Source organism: Sebastes fasciatus, chromosome 8, assembly GCF_043250625.1.
Source record: "Sebastes fasciatus isolate fSebFas1 chromosome 8, fSebFas1.pri, whole genome shotgun sequence".
Classification (NCBI taxonomy): Eukaryota; Metazoa; Chordata; class Actinopteri; order Perciformes; family Sebastidae; genus Sebastes; species Sebastes fasciatus.
Window position 1 is genome coordinate 25,891,479 of NC_133802.1, and position 21,138 is coordinate 25,912,616.

The 21,138-nt window shown below is 41.3% G+C and overlaps 1 protein-coding gene across 1 annotated transcript in view; it reads right to left on the minus strand.

Moving 5' to 3' along the window:
• Positions 1-21,138, minus strand: part of nphp4 (nephronophthisis 4) — a 178,853-nt gene that overhangs the window by 36,178 nt on the left and 121,537 nt on the right. The window contains exons 16-18 of the mRNA XM_074644653.1: positions 17,299-17,486; positions 5,069-5,229; positions 3,988-4,171 (exon numbers count right to left, since the gene is read on the minus strand). Coding sequence (XP_074500754.1) covers positions 3,988-4,171; positions 5,069-5,229; positions 17,299-17,486 — 533 coding nt within the window. The remainder of the gene's footprint in view (positions 1-3,987; positions 4,172-5,068; positions 5,230-17,298; positions 17,487-21,138) is intronic.

Below are 21,138 nucleotides of genomic sequence, written 5' to 3' on the forward strand. Positions count from 1 at the left end.
TCAATCACTCGCGAACTCCGATCAAACGGTCAAACTAGGCAGCGCTGATCAAATATAAATCAATATTATGTTACGTTAATGCCTATTTCTCGCCTTGAATGTTTTCAGAAACATGTTGTAGTGCACGGTTTAGCTGTAAAATAAGAAAGTTTGTGACGCAGCAGCCATGTTGAGATCAGTTGAGGATATACCAAGCACCGCCCACCAGCCGGAGCACAGCCAATAGGAACGCTCTCTCTCTGAAATGACCTTTGATTGGCCAAAGTCTCTCATCACGGGATGGATTTTCTAAAGCCTGAAAACAGAGCCATGAGGAGGTGCAGAAGTCTAGTTATCTCTCAGAACACTTGAATTACAATATGCTGAAAGGTTATTATGGAATTTTTGCCCACTGATGCAAAAAAAAAAAAAAAAATGCAAAGAACATTTCTGTTAGGAAAGAGAAACTCAAAGCAGTAGAGTACTGAGTACATATACATGACTCTGTTGTTGTCCTGATGGAATTAGTGCAGTGGAAATGTAGAGTATGCTACATTTATGATGTTTTAAGCTTGTTTTAAAAGCAAGCAGCATCAGGAACAAATAAAAACAGAAGCAGGTCAGAAAACAGAGGATTGTTAAGAAAATATAATAGTAATATAGGAAATAAGAAAAGGCCTGTTAAATGTGCAGTGTGTAGGATTTGGCAGCGTCTAGCGGTGAGGCTGCAGATTGCAACCAACTGAAACTTCTCACGTGTGCCAAGCGTGTAGGAGAACTAGCCAGTGTTTGGTTGTCTGTTTTGAGCTACTGTAGAAACATGGTGGCCGGCTCTGTGAAGAGGTCATGTCTAGAAGGTAACCCACAAATTGCAAAAAACTTGCAAAACTGCTCAACGATCTTTCCTAACCTTAACTATTCAAAATCAATACGTAGCCTTAATTAACTTGTGGATTACCTTCTAGACATGACCCTGATATAAACAGCTCATTCTAAGGTAACGAAAACACAATGATTCTTATTTTCAGGTGATTATACACTAAAGAAAACATACTATTAATATTATATTCCATTTCTGCCTAAATGCTACACACTGTTCCTTTAAGACTGTTTCAAATAAAGCCCACAGCTGAGCTCATAAAAGGCCCCAATATTCAAGAACACTTTAAACTTGTCAACATTATCACATGCATGACTAAAATTTAATCTGCACATTATTCTAAATCAAGATCCTCCCAACAAAAAGACATTTCAGCCTCACAGAAGAGAGCTTTTAGCTACCCTTCCTGTCACGCTGCCACACATCTCTTCTTTTCTCTCTTGTCATCAACCATTTTCAAGCAACCTTCCTTCACCTCTCGAGCTGAAATCCAGAAGCTGTATCTGCACACTGTCAACACAGAAATATAGCCTGCCATTCAGCCTGGCCAGCATGCATTTTTGAGTCCATCCATTAGAGATTTAGGAGTAGTAGACTTTTTCCAATGCATCGAGAAGCCATGTAATCCTTCTATTGAACTTGAAAATCACGAAAATGGGAGTTACAGGGTTCTCACATGATGTCAGTGATATACTCTACCTGTCCGCCTCTCATTTCCGCCACCCTGCCTCATCACACACAACCTGTCCACGCTCCGCTACACCTGTCTGTCTATATGTCTGCATGTATGCATGAGTGCATGCCTTCCTGGCATGTGTGAGTGATTTGATATGCACACATGCTTGCGTGTGTGTGTGTGTGTGTCCATCATATTAAATCTCTCTCAAAGTCTTCATACAGCAAATCCATCTGTCGCACCGTGAGTAACTTCTGACTCTCAAGCCCTCATTAATGACCGAGCTTCACATCTTTTTCCACCCACCAAATAAGAGCACTTATTTATTACAGCTTGATGGCAGGTGTAGAGAAAGACAGAGGATATAGGGGAGGTGAGAGAGGGAAAAAAAACAGCCACATAGAGACAGGAGGAGAGAGAGCGAGTGATAGAAGGCTAAGAGGTAAATGGATGAATAGGAGAGAAGAGGAAGACAGTGATAAAGAGCGAAGAGAGGAGTGTGAATGTGAGAAAGGCAGCGACAGATGGAAGCAGAAACAAAGAAAAGTGCTTGCGAGTCCTCCCTCCCCAAATTGATTCTGACTGTCGGCCGGGGCGCCTGATGGATATCCGAGCCTTGATTGGAATTTGCATGCCAGACACAACCATCCCCCTTCCATCCCCATGCAGCACACCCAATAACCCACTGTGCTCTCAACCTGCTTTGAGTGATAAGTGCTGGCATATTTAGCCCCAACAATGGCACTCCGCAGAGTTTCTGAGGCCCCGAGAATGATGCATTGTTTATGAGAGGGAGTATCGTTTCAACAGTTGATTAATGGCGAGGAAGCTATCGTCAGCTGCCATCGCACCGCGGGGGGCGCGCCAGGCCCAAATTGGATGAGTGCGAGGGAAGAGGAAAGGTGCTCTCAGTTGCTAGACGGAGTGGAACTATCACATCAAGATATTTGGCTTTGGCACAGTGTTTGCTTTGCAAGCCTGCACACCTCCAGAAAATGGGAAGTTTCAACAGCAGCAGCAGCAGCAGCCCTGGGGATTCACTGTCATTTCCCAACTCTACACATCAATAAAAGTAAACAGACAACATTACTTCATAATCTGAGGCTCCGAATGGAATATGACCTGAAAATGAAACACTCGTACATATTTCAGAGGTAGAAGGAGATTTGGGTGATATTGAAACTGGATTTTCTTTTGAAAGCTAGAACAAATACAATTTCCTGGCTTTCCTTACATTTACCTTCACTTTTTTGTGAAGGTAAATATAAAGCAACCGCCCCCATCCCATGCATTCACTCTCAACCCTCTTCTGTGTCCCACTGGGGGCCAGTACTAGATGTAGTCTATTTGATTTACAAGTTTCTCCATAGGAGTCTGTGCTAACAGCAACACAAAGTGAGACAGCTATCTGGCTGGTCAGATGAATTCTTACCAAATATTTCATTCAATATTCAATGCTAGTGCATCAACCATACAGCATCTCATGCTCATTCACCAGTCCCTAGTATCGTATCAAGGTACACAATATCAAAAGGCTCTCACACATTTCTGAAGGGATAGTTCAGGTGTTTTGAAGTTGGGTTGTATGAGGTACTTATACATAGTCAGCGTATTACCTACAGTAGATGACGGTCAGCACGCCCCCAGTTTGGAGAAACAGACAGGAGTACCAGCACAAGACCAAAGCAATGTACTGCTGTGGAAGGGCCGGCAGCAAAATGTGTTTTAGCCACCTCTCTCCATTGAAAAAAAATTTAATTTTACCTCACAGAACACGGGAATTGTTGGTCTACCGCTGCCTAGATTGTGTTCTGCAAAGTCAAATTACCGTTTACAGTCTGGTGGCTTTGGCGAGAGCATAGATGGTTACAACAGCTTCAGTTCCCCGTCAGAAAGGGTCATCTGACAGCAAAGTAAAGCGTTGAAAATATTCTAAATATAGCGTGCACTTAAACTGATATTGTTTGTTTTTAGGTAGGCCTTTCTTTTAGGTGGCTAAAATATGTTTTACTGTCGACCCCGTCCACAGCAGTACCTTACTTTGCTTACTTTGCTATCCATTTAACAATCAGGGAATACAGATCATTGATTATTTATAAAGAGCATAAGGACGTTGAACATGGAAGCTTATTCTTGGCCTTAAGATCAATATGAATTGATATTTCATACCTGGGTCACATGATGACATACGTGAGCCAGTTCTATTTACTAGTGAATACCATTACATGCAGTTGAAAGCTCTGACAAGGTGAGTGATCGGTTTTGCTGCCCCCTGCTGGTATTGCGCCTTCATACACGCGTGAAATATTCACGCCTTGGCAAGGCAAAACGTGACACAGACACCCTATCCTCTGGTGGACAGGCGGGTCTATTACACGCTTTGGTGTGATACCTGTTTGCAGTATTTGGACTTCAACAAATCAAGTGTCAAAATAAGTCTTGCAGTACTTGCCTATGTTGCCTGTGCGTATGTGCAGCCGGCCCCTGATAATGGTGTGGACCGTCATGGGGCTTAGCGCTGACCGTCGACCCGAATCTGCGCTCGTCAGCAGGGTGTCCTCTCCCACGTAATCGGTGGTCAGCACCTCCACCTCGTGAAGGGCCTGCACTGCTGATTTACACTGACGCAACATGTACTGGGGATGCAAAATAGGGTGTGAGAAAAAGGAAATGAGAGACATTTATTCACAAGTTTGCATTAAACACAAAGAAATGGGGGGAAATGATTAAATGAAAATAGAGAAATTAAAGCACATATACGCTAGGGATGGGAGTCTGAATTATCGCTAAATGAATAAGGTCAAAACAGCCCTGCCCAGTCGTAAACTACTCCCTTAAGTTCTTCTCATTAAATGCTTTACAAATTTCACCAAGTTGCAAAACAAATCAATTCCACATCAAGGTTGGCAAGAGAGTTTCTGTCCAATCAATGAATAGCAGAGTTGAAAACAGCAAAATAAAAAACCTTTAATGTGTAGTTTGTTTTTTCTTTAGAGGTTAAAATAGGAGGGAAACTGGTATTGAACACAGACTAGTGCACACAGGGAGCAACACTTAACAGTACTGGGTTTGTTGAACCGACAACGGCTGCACAGCTCATAAAATAAGATCATATGTATTTGTTCTGGTCCCAGTAGTCAAAGAGTAAAACCATTTAAGAACTATTGTGAAATGTCTGTTTTGTGTATTTGAGGAAACCTGGGTAAAATACAGTATAGTGAAGTGTTTTTGACATTCTATTATCAGACGCCGTTTTCTCTGCAACGCCTGGTTCACTCTATTAAATGTGTTAAAACAATCTGCGAACGCTGCATGATTCCATGACAGATGCACTGCGTTACGAGGAAGGTGTGTCACGAGTTGATAATGCATGTGTAAACAGGACGTGTTTTTTCTTTGTTTGATGTTTAACTCTGGGAAGTTCTTGTAATGAACACCACATCAGTGAGAGTTAGAGTTTGAGTGTAATACTACAACAAATAATCACAAATGATCACTTTCATCTCGCTACATTTGAATCGTCAGTGTTTTACCTTGAGCTCGATGGCAGTTGAACCTATGAGGAGCAACGAGTCGCTGTCCCAGATGTCGATGTGCATGGTGTGGAGGGCCAGGTAGCGAAGGAACCAGCGCTTCTCTCCTGGCTTTAAGAAACCCTCATCTACTCTGAACTGCACCTGCAGGCCTGGAGAGCCTGGACAAGGAGAGAGGGAGACTTCAGCATGGAGGGAAAAACACATACACTGTTCAAAAAATGATGATGTCATTCAAATATGTGGTGTTATGGCAGCTGATGGCTCTTTGAAGGATTCCTTCAGCTGGAGAAACAATCAACCACTCAGAGCTTTGAAGACAGGATTAAGAATGATAACATCCTTTCATACATAGCTAGCTACCTAGCTACATCCACTAAAAATAGTGACAGATAAATGGATGAATTAGGCGCAGCCGTATTGGTTGTTCAAAGTCGACTTACAGAAATAACAATTCTTACATTGGCATATTTACGGAAGCCCTGAGCGGCAAGTGAGGAAAAAAAAATTCTGGTGATCCATTTTCTAAGTCTGATGTAAATAGTTTTCTCTCCTGTATTTATGAGTTAAGAGCAGGAGAAAAAAAGGTTTTGCCAGGATAAAAAAGTTCGATATTTTTCATCTGTGATTTTTTTGCAAGGTGAATTTTTTTTATCATTATGGATCTAAAAGTCTTTTTAGGGGCTAAAAGCATTCATGTCTTCTTCCAGGTGAGTTTTAATTTCCACAAAAAAAACTCACCTGGAAGAAGACATGAATGCTTTTAGCCCAATTTAGAACATGGGGTAGTGGTGCAACAAAAAAATCACCTTACAAAACTCTTCGGAAAACTTTTATTTTTTCACCTGGTAAAACTTCACAGATGAGATTTTGTTTTTTACCTGGAACTTAGAAAAATTATCCTGACAAAACCATCTGCTCCTAAGTCATAAACACAGGAGAGACAACAATTTAGATCAGACTTCGGATCACCAGAATTGTTTTCTCACTTGCCTTTTAGGGCTTCCATACACATTTCTTAGACTGTCATTAAAACCTTTTAAAAAAAATATTTAGTTAACAGGTCCTAGCAACTTTTGCTTTAATGACCAAATGAATAATCAAGACAATAATCAGCAGATTAATTGATAATGAAAATTGTTGCAGCCCCAATTGGATGTCATCAGGGTTATCTGGGCTTAGACAAACTGGAGGAGTGGAATTCGGAAGACATGGGAATGGTAGGATTGTTTTTATCCCTCACAATGTTCCCATCTTTATGGAAGTGCAACACTACATTACCCTTTAATTTGTCTCCCATTTGCATGATACGCTACACTGATGCAATGGCAAGTTAATACTCAACGCTACCACCAGATAAAGTCACCGCTCTTGATCATTATTTAGCCTTTTGCTTCCATCCAGATGGCTTCGAATTTGGAGGAAGAGCCATAATATCTGTAACCAGCTGTCAACCTTGTGGACGGATCTGAGCTGCTGCGGCAGCCATCTACTGGGAGTCATTAGGTCTGATGATTGTGCTGCATGGGAGTACAATAACCAGGGAGTAGGAGGCCATTTCACTAAATCAGAAGCACCCTAGGGTTCCCATAATTCAAGATGATAATGGTGCCTAACACGGCCAGAAAACCTCAAGAGTGATTTTATGAACAGCGGGATAAAGTCATGGCATTAATCAGCACATCCACAATGGACACTCAAGAGGAGTGGATTCCCCTCTTCATCACTCACAAGAATGTTTTGATTATTATTTTTGAAGAAAATACTATACGCACACAGTTTGAGGACTGAAGCTGTTCTGAGGAAAATGGACAGCCATAAATCTCTTTAGATATCTATCGTTTGCAATTTATTATTTTATCCACTCTTTCAAGGTCACATGCAGGGACACACACACCAGCCGTTTCATTTTGATTCAATCAGATCAGAGTAAAAGCCCAGACTGATTTTGGGAATGTAAAACGAGTGCCTTGTGATTCTCTGATGACGGCCCAGCGATGCACCGACTTGAAATCTGACTCATCCTGTAACTCGGAGCAGTTCAAATGAAACTGACCCCATCAGTGATCCAACTCAGCTGGTGAGTGGGTACAATCAGTCGGCTGCAGCCCAAACCCAAACTGCAGCGGCGCGTTAATGTTACCGCGCGTCTGTATTGGAGGTGTGTGTGTGGGTCGGTGTGCCAACTCCACTCCCAGAATTCTCCCCCACAGCATCCGTCCAACTCCGAATCAAAGCCCCCACACTTTCTTTATTCCCAGAAGTTGAACGTGCGGAGAAGCAGCTGGCTGGATAGAAGTGGAGTAATGAGGACCTTTGGTGACAGCCCTGCTGTGTTAAAGAGACCAGCAAGCCCCTCTAACTCTCTCCACACATGAACGGGTAGACAACTTTCCTTTTTTTAGACACACACACACACACACACACACAAACTCTCACAGAATCAAGCAACCATGCAGAAATAAAGCCTGTTCTGAGGTCAGCACTGCTACTACTGGCTATTTCGGAGGGTTCAAATACAAAGTTTTGTTGAAGGCAAATGGCGATACCTACTGTCAGACGAAAATCCAACTTGTTAGTCTTCAAGAAATCCATATTGTGTCTAGCCAGCCAGTGATTGGACCAATCAGTGTCCTGTGAGGAGCTACGGGCGTGGTTTATGTGTGTGTGATGCGACGACAAGGAGTGGTGATTGTTCGTTCAAAACAACAACCTCCTAAAGAGGTTAGCGTTGATGCTGCAATAGCATCAGTTATATCAGAACTGGGTATTTCTTCATTTAAAGAAGAGCGAAGAACGGCACTGAAGGCTTTTCTCTCTGTAAAAGATGTTTTCGCTCTTCTCCCGAATGGCTTCGGTAAGAGTTTGATTGGCAGATGGTTCCTCCAGAAGTGCCCGCCCATTCCCAAACAGATTCCAATGATGGCTTCTCAGATGGTTCTGTGTAAACAGGTCAGGATGGGAGCTCCATAGGATTGTATAGAATCTCACCTCCAATCTCCAGACTTTTACAACCAGGATCCTTTTAAATCACCAGATCATCAGATCTTTTTAGGTTTCGCTTTTTACACTTTGACACTGACGGATAGATTAATGAATTTTCTATTACTCTAAATGAGTACCTGAATTTGAGAAAACACTCTCCCTAAATTTAGCCCATTTAGTAGCTGTTATGGATTTTTCGATCATATCAAATGAACTTCATCGGCAGATGGAGTTTGCCAGCTTTGCCTCACATTGTTGATTTTCACATTTTCATTTTTTTCCCCTACCATTTTAAGGACTTCTCATCTCGTAACTGTAACTTTACCTTATCTTATATTTAAGAAAATAACCGAAGCTCAAAGGTCCCTTAGTAGTGTAGAACTTCAGTTACGTGACGCAAGTGGTCCTATGAGTGTGTTCCCAGAAAACAGCTAGGAAAAGATCGTGTTTTGGGTACTTCAGAAGTAGCGTTACTTAAGCGCAAAAGTTACATGACAAATAAATCAAAGTTGACTTCTGGTTTCACATGGGATACCGACGTCTGTCTCCTGGGTGAAAGTGTTTTTTGACCCCACCCATCCACCCCGACCGCAGCGTTTGTTGCTCATTATACTTCCTGGTTCAAGATTATGTGGATAACATACAAATTGATTTTGGGGGATATATACTAATTACAGTGCATTACTTTTCATAGGTCTAGTTACAAACGGTGTATGAGAATATGGACGTTCTGTCTTCTTCTTATCAAGGTAGAAAAGCCGCTGAAACAGCATTTATACCATCATGAGACACTTAAATTCTGCAGTGAAAGGCAAAATACATTCATCTGGCTGCCTGCAGCTCATTAAAGTGACATGAGGTAGGTTACAGTGAACATTTCACAGTAAAATCCACCCACGCTGGAAGGGTTTTTCTGATCAGACATCTGACAATAACAACAAAAAAATAAAAACATACTGACTAGGGTTATCTCCAATAGCAGACAACAGATTTGTACCTAAAGGCCATTGCAGACTTGTTTGACTGTATTCAAGAAAAAGAGGGAAGAGGGGTTAAGACAGACAAAGACCAAAATAGTTGACTTGATATTTCTGTTCTGCTTATGAACTCCTTTTCTTTTAACCAAACCTACACAGACTACTTCACCTCCCCCTCTTCCTCCCCTCTCCTCTCCCCAACCACCCGCCAACTCTCTCCACTTGGACCATTAATTCTCCCAGCATGCTGTGGGCTTGTGTGCAGTGGACGGGTGGCAATGAGAGCACAGAGGAAGAGCAGGAGAGAGAGAAAAAGAGAGAATGTGCTATGTGTGTTTGTGCTCACAAGCGGGGAAGAGCTGACAGATCTGGCCCAAGGGTTGTACAGGGTTGTGTGAGCGTGCGTGTGTGCAGCTAGGTCTGCAGACGAGGAGCAACACTCCCAGTCGTCCCCCTCCCCCCTCAAACCTGGATGGCCTGCCTGGTGTGTACACAGCAGGCCAGGCCGGGCTGAAAATCCTGCCGGGGATCAACAACTCTCAACAACGCAGTGAAGGCTGCAGGCAGAGAAAACAGTGAGGATGCACAGAGCGTACAGCGAGAAGTAGAGACTGACGCAAACCAGAGCATCACGGCTACATTTGCCAATTTTTCTGTGGGAAACTGTCTTTTTGTGAGAAAAAAAAACACACATGTTGGCTACTTAAAGTCACTGCAATATCAGGGATGTGATGCACTTTGTGAGATTTATTTTGAAATTCGTCAACGCTCTGATTGTTTTCTACAGGACTACCCAAAAGTAATAATCCTCAACAATTTTAAATGAATACATTTACATTTTGCATTACCTTAAGCAAGCTGCCCGCACATTTGGATTTACATTATATTTTATTTTTGGAATGGAATGTTAACTAGTGGTGGATTATATCAACTAATTAATATTTCATAAAACTAGAACCCTGTTAAATTACGGTTGCTAAACTATGATTGGTCAATTGCATGTGCATTTAAGGGAGGATCATGCAACTGATAGGAGATTGTTAACAGAGGATGATTATGTATTCTGCTGGATTTACTGAGGTCACGTTATTTGTCACTTTTGCTGGGAAAATACTCTGCCTCTGAAAGGGAGGTGTAAACACAGCGCAGATGGGATTTACAAATGCCTCAAGGAATGATGTTGTGGCGGAAATATTATTTTAAGGGAATACTTCACCCTTAAAATGACAATTTGTATATCAATTACTCACCATGTGTGAACGGAGAATCCAAAAACGTCCGAAAACGGAGTAAATCACTGATGAATTGAAGTAAATGGAGTTCAGGTTTAACAAAAGCAAAAATATATACAAACACAACATTTACAAACTATCAAAACTCATGCAGCATAATCAAAGTCTCAATTATCCAGTCGTAAGCTCACTACTTCCCAAACACACCAATGCAGCTTCGCTAAAACCTTACTATTTAAAACACTTCAATCTCATGATTGTGCGCTGTGTGTCCGTGCATGAGACGATAGTGGAGGAAGTATTTTAAATAGTAAAGTTTTAGCAAAGATGCATGTGTTTGGGAGGCACTGAGCATACGACTGGATAAATGAGACTTGGATTATACGGCACCAGTTGAATGAGAGTTTGGTAATAGATGTTTTGAGATAAATGCAGCCTCCATTTACTTCAATTCATCAAGGATTTACTCTGTTTTCGGCTACTCCGTTCACCGTGGAGGCATGTGAGAAAAACAAAGTTTTCTTCAAGAATTCAAGGTAACCTGGGGTGAGTAATTGATATACAAATGGTCATTTTGTGGGACAAGTAAATCTTTAAATCCAGCATTGTTTACATTCACGTTTCCTTGCCAGCTGTTGACTCCTCCCTACCTTTGCTGGCACATTGCAGCATATCATGGCACATTCCCACCACCTGTAGATCAGTGAGTGTAACACCATTGGTGACATAAACAAAACAGCGACACACTTCACTATTTAAGGTTTCAAGCTGGCAAACGTTACATCTTTTTCCAAAGGTGTTGAGGTTGAGTGAAGCTACAGCATGCTGGGAGTTTGCTGAGGTTACTAAACTCCATCTATTCAAAAGAATCAAAAAGGTGAAAGTTGTCCCAGTAGTTGAAGGGTAAAGTGAATTTTAGAGGCAGTGCAAATTGAGGAGAAGTCGTTGCATCTTTGCGAATGGAATAATTTAATTTTGCTTGAATTGGAGAGCAAAATTCATGCTTGTACAGAGCTAAGAAAAGGAGGAAAATAACAACTGGAGGTCCTGGTAAGATTTGAACTGAGCCAAGCCCAACAGAAACATGCACATTTGGTGCATACATTACTGGCTAGCTGGTAGTAGATTGTTTTGTGGCACCAGGCAAAAACTGGGCTCGTGTTCAATCTGAATTCACCTCAACAGATGGACTGAAACCAACTGGACAGTCACAGAGATGCCAGTCGAGCACAGTCTGAACACGGCCACACAGTCCTGAGAAGAGTTCTAATCAGGAGGCAAATGAAAACAGCTGTGTGGGTGGACCGTGGCTGTGGAGGACATATGCAGGATGATTCCCATCCCTGGCAAATAATTGCTAAAAAAAAAAAACAATTCTTTCACACACACACACATATGGGCATTTGGGGTCGGCGCCATTGTTGTTAGAGGTGCAAACACTGGAGGCGGAGGTGCATGGTGTGCATTGTAGCGGGCAGCGGCGTGGGTAGAGCGTGACGTCAGTGTGTGTAAAATAATTCAATTTAATTCAATTTATATAACGTCAAATCATACCAGAAGTTATCTCGGGAAACTTTTCATATCGAGCAGGTCTACACCATATACTGTAAATAAGAAGTGGACATCGTCACCGTGACGTCACCCATTGGTTTATGGACTGCCGTTTTGAAGCCTCAAGTTTTGTGGTTTTGTGCAACCACAAGTGACATGAGAGGGCGGAGCTAAGTGCAACCAAAATGGTACAATTTACTTTCATGTACTGAAAACACACTGTGAAAGGGTTAAAGTTGTAAGACGAAAACACGGAAAACTCCCAGACCGGACAACGCCGTGGTAGCGACCTGTCAATCACCAGGTAGCCACGCCCTAAAGCATACCCTGCTTTATGGTCTATTTGACTCTAAATGGGACCATAATTTACTAAATGAACATCATGCTGTATTGAGGAAGACTTGAAACTAGCGATTGAGACCATAAACTCATGTTTAGAATGTTTACTGAGGTAATAAATCAAGTGAGAAGTAGGCTCATTTTCTCATAGATTTCTATACAATCAGACTTCTTTTTGCAACCAGAGGAGTCGCCCCCTGCTGGCCATTAGAAAGAATGCAGACATTGGCTTCACTTTTCAGACCCGGAGGTTGCTCACTGGTCTAGACCGTACTCTATGATTTACAGAGACCCAACATTCCCCCATGAGCAAGCCACTGGGGCGACAGTGGTAAGAAAAAACTTCCCTTTAACAGCTAGAAATCCGGAGCAGAACCAGACTCTGGGTGGTCGGCCATTTGCCTGAACCGAGAGAAAGAGAAAAAGAGAGAGAGAGATGCACAGCAACAACAATAATAGCACAACAGCTATAATAATAACAATAACAATAGTAGCAGGTCACATATTGACCTGCTTTTACTATTGGCTACTCAGAACGTCCAGTGTGTCCCACTGCTCCCTTTAAAGTAAAATTATATCTTGTTTTGGCCTCAAAAAGCAAATGATTTCAAAGGGAGCAAATTGCATATTTGTTTTTCTCTCCGGTGAATTCTTTTAATTGTTACTACCTACAGCTTAACCATTGTAATTGCTTGCACATAATTATAAAAATTGTACACCTATTGGCTTAGCGAAATCAGTCGTGGAGGCAGAACACTTAAATCGCTGTGTGAGCTAACTTATATGAGGTAAACAGCAGGATGCCAAACTGTGTCTCACTTCCTTTCTCAGTCCGTTTAGTGCCACAGTGGGAAAGAGAGAGTTTGGGAGTGAAGGAGCTGATTGTCTTCCGGTCGATGTATCATAAAATGACTGCGAGAGATGTACTGGTTTGTATGAGATGGGGGAAAAAATGGAAGTTGGAGAAGCATGTAATATTCTGCACCTTTCCCCCCCACAAAGCTGCTGTTGGCAAATTCACATGTTGGGAGCCCCAACTTGAAAAAGAATGAGTTACAGCTCATTTACCACACCAGTGCACAAAGAAACTTTTGGATTTTGCTCTCAAGTTTTCATATATCACTTCCTGTGTAGATTGATGATTTCCTACCTGAGATATTCCTCTTTTGACGCCACATTGTGGTTCAGGTTGATAAATGACTAACTTGGATTGAAAGACATTTTTCTGAGACCTAGTGGCTGAATGAAACAAGACATGAAAGGGTTGTCGGCCCACTGCTTAAACAGGGTTAAAGAACTCAATGGGTTTCAGGGGAACTTCCACGCAGCAGGACGCAGAATCACAAGGCTGAATAACTGCAGCGGCTTTGAAGCTCAGACATATTCCATATTCTCTCTCAACCTCTGTCTCTCACCCTCACACACACACACGCACACACACATGCTACTGTGAAACGCTCACACTGAATGACGAGGGAGCAGTCAGCGGATCATTGATCTTGTACAATACTTGGATCATTCATATCTTTATAGATCACTTAGACCGCAGACAGTAAAGAATGAATGTCAATGTTTTACATTAACATTCATTTGTCCAATTAGGGAGTACAGGATGACAAAAGACTACAAAAACGTTATTGGAAAAAAGGAATTAAACTCCCTTCCTTTATCAGTATCTGCAAAATGTCGTAGATTTGTCACTGTATTATAACTGCAATGGTAATTTCTTTACAATGGGGCTATAAATGAAGTATAAGAAGTTATGAATTCACCACTCTGTTGGTTTTATTGAATTGCAGAAACATACAGGGATCGTGGAGCGGTGTCACAAAGTGCTCCTTCTTTCGACAAAGAGCCTACAGCCATGCTAGCGGCTCTGTGAGCGTGTACTTTGGCAAAGCTATATTTTGGAGCTAAATGCTAATGCCAGCATCCCATCATGCTCGCAGTGACAAATTGCTAACATGATGTTCAGCAGGTATAATGAACTAAACACAAAGTACAGCTGCGGCCGATGGGAATGTCATTAGTTTTGCAGGTATTTGATCATAAATCAAATTCTTTGACCTGATGATGGCGCTAGATGAAAAGTCACAGGATCAAAAAAGTGATTACAATTCATCCCCGAGGGGAAATTGAATTGATTTTTTTGCATTTGCAAAGCGCGCCCTGCCGGGAGGTTCTCACTGTCATTTTTGTGCATACAGGATTGACATATGCCTCTTAACCTGCTTATAATATAGCTACCATATCGACCTTGATTATGAGACAAAAAGAAGAATTAAATCTGACCAGAATGCACCAGTAACAGTAACACCTTGAAAAAAACAAGGTATAGTGATTTAAATATATCTATTAAATGAAATTGTCTTGTTTGAATAGGCCAAAAATTAAACCGTAGCCCAAAAAGTAACCGTCAATCTGAAGCCAGCCTTAACTTTCAAGGACTGTTTAAGCATTCAAGGTGTGTATAATGACATCTGGTCATCGGAGCAAGTCCAACCAACATGATGATATCCAGATATGGTTTAAAAGGTGTCCTGTCCTGTCTTATAGGGGCTGATCGTCACAAGCGTTGACGTGAAACATGCACCCATTAAAGTAAATGTCAGAGATCCTACGGTATGTGGTTTAAGGTTGGACAAGGCTCGCCAATCATTTTCACAGATTGAGACATGACTACTACACTACAGAGGAAAACACTGAAAAAGGAAAGAACAAATAAACAAAACATGCTTATTTTATATATTTTTTCAAGGCCACACTGAATACTAACAGCTTGTCTCAACAATGAAGCATGGAGGAGCAGCAGATAGTTCTGCCTCAGGGTACGAACACTCACAAACCACTGAAAAAACACAAAACTCAGTCAACTCAATACTATACATTTGACAGAAGAATCATTTTGCCTGTTTTTGGGTCACACACCTTCACAATGACTCAGAGCAAAGCAACAAAAAGACTTAAAATCTGCGACAGGGGATCTTAAAAGTATTGACAATTTGTGTCATCGCAAAGTCAAAATCATGACCTGAAATCTATGTGTTTTATGTGTGTGTTGTGTTTAAACATTGATAACATTAAACAACATTACTATCTCTCTAATATAATCAGACACAGATAATCTCTAATTGTAATTGTTTGTTCAGCCTGTGTTTGGAATTTGATATATTTAATTGATAAAACTTGTCATTTTGGGAGCAATTAGAACAAACACTTTTAATCATTTCTAAATTTTCACAAACCTTTCTCATGTCAGCTTGTAATGACATTACCAAACAAATAAAGCAGATGTAATGTCACAGCAAAATTCCCACTGAATCCATTTAGTTCAGCCAAACTGTTTGAGTTAGAATTTAATGACAAACTATAATAATATCTTTCCAGAAAGGGTATTTGTTCATGAACAGTATTTTGTTGTGGTTCAGCAAGTAAAGTTGCAAGAGACTGATGAGTCTAATTTTAATTCCTAAGTAAACAATTACCTGGTTCAACACTAAGAGAAGCTGTGAATGAACAAACTGTTAAATGATAATCGTACTGCTTAATCCTTCAAATGAGAGAGGGAAGCTTTGGTAGTTCAGCAGTTATGAGTAAATAGGTGGAAAGGCTCCCAGCCTCAGAATATATAGAAGCATCTGCCTGAATGTAAGACAGATTTGTGAAGTGCACACTGGATGATATAGACTGAGAGAGACGCAGTGACAGACAGAGAAATATTGACTGAGTTAGACTGGAGCGTGTGTCTGAGGAACGGAGAATATGGGTAGGCGTAGGGACGAGGGGAGGGGGATTGTTTGTGTGCTCAATATCACGCTCCGTCAAAAGCTGTAATATCTCTTCCATTTCATTAGTTGCTACATGAATAGACTTGACAGCAATCAGCGGCCGAATGGCTGATTGAAAGAGAAGTGCCTCAGCATCAGAGAACATCACGGAGCGCCATGGAACGAGCTCGCCGTTTGTAGGTACAATGTTTATCTGAAAAGCAGGAAAATAAACCACAGCCCAGCTTATATCTAGAATATATAACAGATGTACGACTAACACTTTTTGTAATCAATGGCAAGTATTGACAAGTGTTTTCCAGAGCATTTTATACTATAGATGAATGCATTTTCCCACCCTAAAACATGAGGCATTTTCAGACCGGAGGAAATATTTCATAGTTCTAACAACTCCCCTTTATATTATGTCCGCACCGCAAGAACTAGGAACGATCGTTGTTCTTTGAAACACCGTTATGTGAGACTTTTTTAGCTCCTATTTCAGAGTATGTACTCTCCCAGCACAACAGGAACCGTGAGTGAGCACAAAGGCTAACGCAGTACCACAAAGGCTAACCCAGTAGCACAAAAACTAATGCAGTATCACAAAGGCTAACCCAGTAGCACAAAGGCTAACCCAGTAGCACAAAGCACACCCACTGAGCCAAAGAAACGATAGACGATTTGAACTGAAATCGCAAAAGGTACATTTGTCACGGCTATTTTGCTTTTTGTTTATATACTTCTGGCACAGAGTTCTTATATTACTAAAAATGCAAAGAGAGCTTATGAAACTCAGCAAACTAGGTACTCGCCAATCTCCCAGCTGGAGATGTGTGTGAGTTTTGCTGGCCGGCTAATGTCCTTCAGCGTTTCTATTTGTGGTGCGAATGCAAACAGAAAAAAGCAACTGAAGGTATGTAGTTCTTGAGGGAGCTCCCCAGTGGGCAGTTCCTCTCAGGAAGTCCCCAGAACTGTTTGGTCAGAAAACGCCAATGGACATGAACGCACCAAACAGCATGAATTTGTCAGTTCACGCTCTCAAACATATTACCATGCACTGATATCATAACTCAACATGTTCATTGTGATAGATTAGTTATCTCAAGCAAGTTTCAACTCCCTGTAGTTTCATACCATGCTAATACAAATAGAAGCCAATGGCTGTAGGCAGGGTAAGAAAAAAAACTCAAAAACTTATATTGCACAAGTTTTCTTTAAGATGCTCAAACTGTTGGGACTAGAGAACCAGGACAGCGTCATTCATCATAAATGTTTACTGGGGAGATGCACAGGGGCCAACTGAAGGCATGAGTCTCCATTTCAGTGAGGAAATGAGCAGTATTATTTATTTATTTTTTGCAGCGGAGGATCCTTACCAGAGTTGACAGAGCCGTCTTTGTTGATGGAGGCCAGGACACAGGGAAGTGGAACACCAGCTTTCTGCTGAACCTTGTCACTGGTCAGTAGTTTGAGCTGCTGCGATGTGACTGGTGGAAAGCGATAGAACTGGAAGGTGAAGTGGATGTTGTCGGGCCAATCAGGACCAACACCCGCCGCAGGGATTCTGGCAAAAAACAGAGGTTGATGATTATTCAGAAAATAATGGTCGCTCATAGTGCAGTATATAAAGGTAATACAGCAATGCTATATGAAAATAAATGTACAAGTGATTGATTTACCACCCTGAATATGATCAATTTAACACAAACTGTGATATATTTATTACAAAATCTATGTGGGGAGTAGAGTGGTATGCATTTTTGAAAATTGATGTTCAGAAATGTCATTAAAAACCTGGATGAGTAAATCACATTTCAGCTAATGATTTACATCAGACAATTCCAGGAAAGAAAAAAGTCAAATATGCATGTCTTGCACGTCCCACGAGAACCGGTAACTCAGCTTTACAGCTACTTAAAAGTAAAAACCCAATAATAAAAATGAGGATTAAAACTTAAGGTGGTAAATCACGCCTTAAAAGTGGCTATAAATTGGACTGCTGATTGAGTGGGTACAAACTCATTTCTACACTTTTGATCCATTATAAGTGGATAGCTTGGCACCTTCTTAAAAGTAAAGGCAGCATGAAACTATTAGATGTGTGGAGGACAGGAAATCAAGTCTGTTTGTGTCCAAAAAGCTGAGTACACGTGGCTGTATTCTGTTAACACAAAGGGAATAATTGCATGTAGTTTGTGTTTGCTAGGACTCCTATGGAGAAAAAAAAGAGAACCTCCTGGTGTTGTGTATTCCTTTTCACACAGACACCACCCTCTGAGTGTGATTTCACACACGTACACAGATCTAAACACACACTTCAAACTGCTGATGGCCCACAAAAAAGTCCCGGTGAGCCTGCAAGCTCTCGATTTAGCACCGAGCATATTAAATAATGAGTTTCAGGATGAGCTTCTTTCTGCTTCCGTCTGATGAACAGATTAGCAATCAGTCATCGCGTATTCAATAATGAGGAGAAAAGAAAAAAGGCATCTGAAAACAAGCAGGGAGTGCTGGGAGGCCCCCCGCCACCACGGACAGGCCGTCAGAGCCAGAGGTTTCAAAGAGGAAACTAATAAGAGCGGTGTGTGTGACCTCCCAGTCAATCACTCGCTCTCATATTCCGCTGTTAAAGATGCAGCCGTGCTCCGTCTTCACAGAGGAGCCGGCATTAATATTAATTCTGTAAACAGACAATATTGATAATTATGGCGCCCGGGTGAGAGCTAGAAATTACACTGTCTATCCACAGGCTCCCCGCTTGCCTAAGTGCTACTGCTGCTGCTGCCTAAATCCCTGCATGCCATACCTGTTTGTCATAATTATGAGGTAACCTTCAACCCACAGAGATACGTAATGTATGTTCAAGTATGTGGTATAACTACTCGCCTTCAGGTGGCTTTGAATAAACAAAACAGAAGAATCAAATAAGCTTTCGTACCTTCACAACACACAAACTAAAGTAAGAATCCATACTTTGTGATATTAAAATATCTGCTTTGTTTTACTGTCTCAGACCGATAACATGATAGTGTTGCCCTGGAGCTTTAAATATTTGCTGTTGTAATCTTACAATATAACTAGGTTTTTACCACCAAACTTCCTTCCAACTCGCCGGCAGAAAGGAAGTGATTAAATTGCCAGCCTGTATGGAGCAAACAGGATAGTGATGCTGTGCTGTGCTGGGGGAAACTGGAGGTAGGAAACATGTCATTACTGACCTCTCTGCTCAACCTCGGTGGGGGAAACATTTATGTTTGGTGTATGGTGTGTGCAGAAACAACTACTGCAGGTTAAAGTGGAACCAGGAAGTCCGTGTCACTTCTTTTTAGCGATTCAACTTGTCCTCTAAACCACAATTAACCTTTTACTGGCCACTTGTTCAAGTTCTTTTTTTTACTTTCATTTATCGGATCAATTCGACACTTTGGTTAAGTCTTATGTGGCAGTAATATAGGCAGCAAAGTATTTGTGCATGTGATTTTTAACTGATTAACTGGAAAACAACTCTTAAATGTTTCAATTACAGCAGCTGAAAAACCTGACTGATTAAACAATTAATAAAAACAAAGTCAACTTTGATTTTGGGGAATTGTTGGAAGGGCATTTATCACTAATATCTAACATTTCAAAGACTAAAAAACACTACAAATCGACACATTAATAGACAATAAAACTTTAAAAAAAGACAAACAAAATGCTTGTTGTTGCTGCTTAGCCATGATGTGCCTCTTTCCTGCCACTTTTTCTTCCCCAATCACTTCATTCCTCCTTTTTGCTGCACTTAAAGTGAAACTTTCTTATTTTTCAGGAACTAATGGGGACAACAATTTTTGAAATTGGTCCAATATTGAGGGAGAGCGCTATAACCGGCAGCCGCTAAACGAGCTGCGAGGGCAAGTGAGCATCAATTTGCCCTCGCACATTACATCCACTAAAATTGATTGTTTTTGCCTCTGACAGGCTCAGATTGTTATTATAGGTGTCTGATAACATTATGGAAAGAACCCTACAGAGAAATAAAACCTTTATCTTACCTTTCACTTGATCCGGTCTGTTTGTAATTGTGTCCAAGTCCCGCTCAAGGAAAAGTCTCGTTGTGAAATCTGAATATCTGTTTACTCTGGCTCAAATAAATACGGGCCATCATTGAATTCAAAGACCTCATCCACATTGTGGAAATCATCTAAATATTCAGCCACGATACTGAAAGTATTTTAGACAACACTAAGCTACGCTTTCTGTACTCCAACACAACAAACTCTGCCCGGCTAGCTCTCGTGTTTCCACCATGGATGTATTCCACTATTCCACCGCTGTCTTCCAGCAACACGTCACCTCGCCAGATTTCACAACGAGACTTCTTCTTGAGCTAGACTCTTTCCATAATGTATAAAAATAACAATCAGAGCCTGTCATGGTGAAAACAAGCACTTTTAGTGGATGTAAATGATGGTGCCAGCTTGCCCCACTAGGATTACACTGCGGCCCATTAGCAATACTGGAGCAATTTCACAAATTGTTGTCCCTATTAGTCAGTTAGATACAAAAACACGGGAAAATAGGGTTCAGGTTGAAAAATACCAAAGTTACCCTTTATGGATGGCTGGTAGTCAAATTCCACTGACATCATCACATAGCATCATGTTATGTAACAACATCCGAAGCACACATCCTACACACCATACAGACAGAGAAACTAGTCACAGAGTAGCCGACGTGTTGATCTATCCTGGCAACCAAAAACTCTTCAGATCTGCAAGATTAATATTTTTCATTGAAAACTGCAAAGACTTACATGATTACATGCAATCATGTGGAATATCAAATATAAATTCAAATCACTGTTATGAGTGTTCCATCATTTCCTCGTCTCTAAAGTTTGGAGCACCCTGAGGTGAAGTTAATGGCATCTATTACCACACAGGAAGAGCCAAACATTTTTATCTACATATATTAATCCTGAGTGAAAACAAAGCAGATCTGTCTGTTCCACACTGTACTGAGAACAGCATCATGCACCACGTGTCACTTAACAGCCAGCGTTGAGTTTGGTACACATGAAGTCATGGCAGCATGACGGTAAGTCTATGATGAACAAGACGGATGTGAGTTGGGTTTATCAAACTGCTGACGGTGCTGATGACAAGATAGAAGGACACAAAGAGGGGAGTGTTTAGTACCCATCCCTCAGCAGCCCCCCCCCACCTCCACTGTCA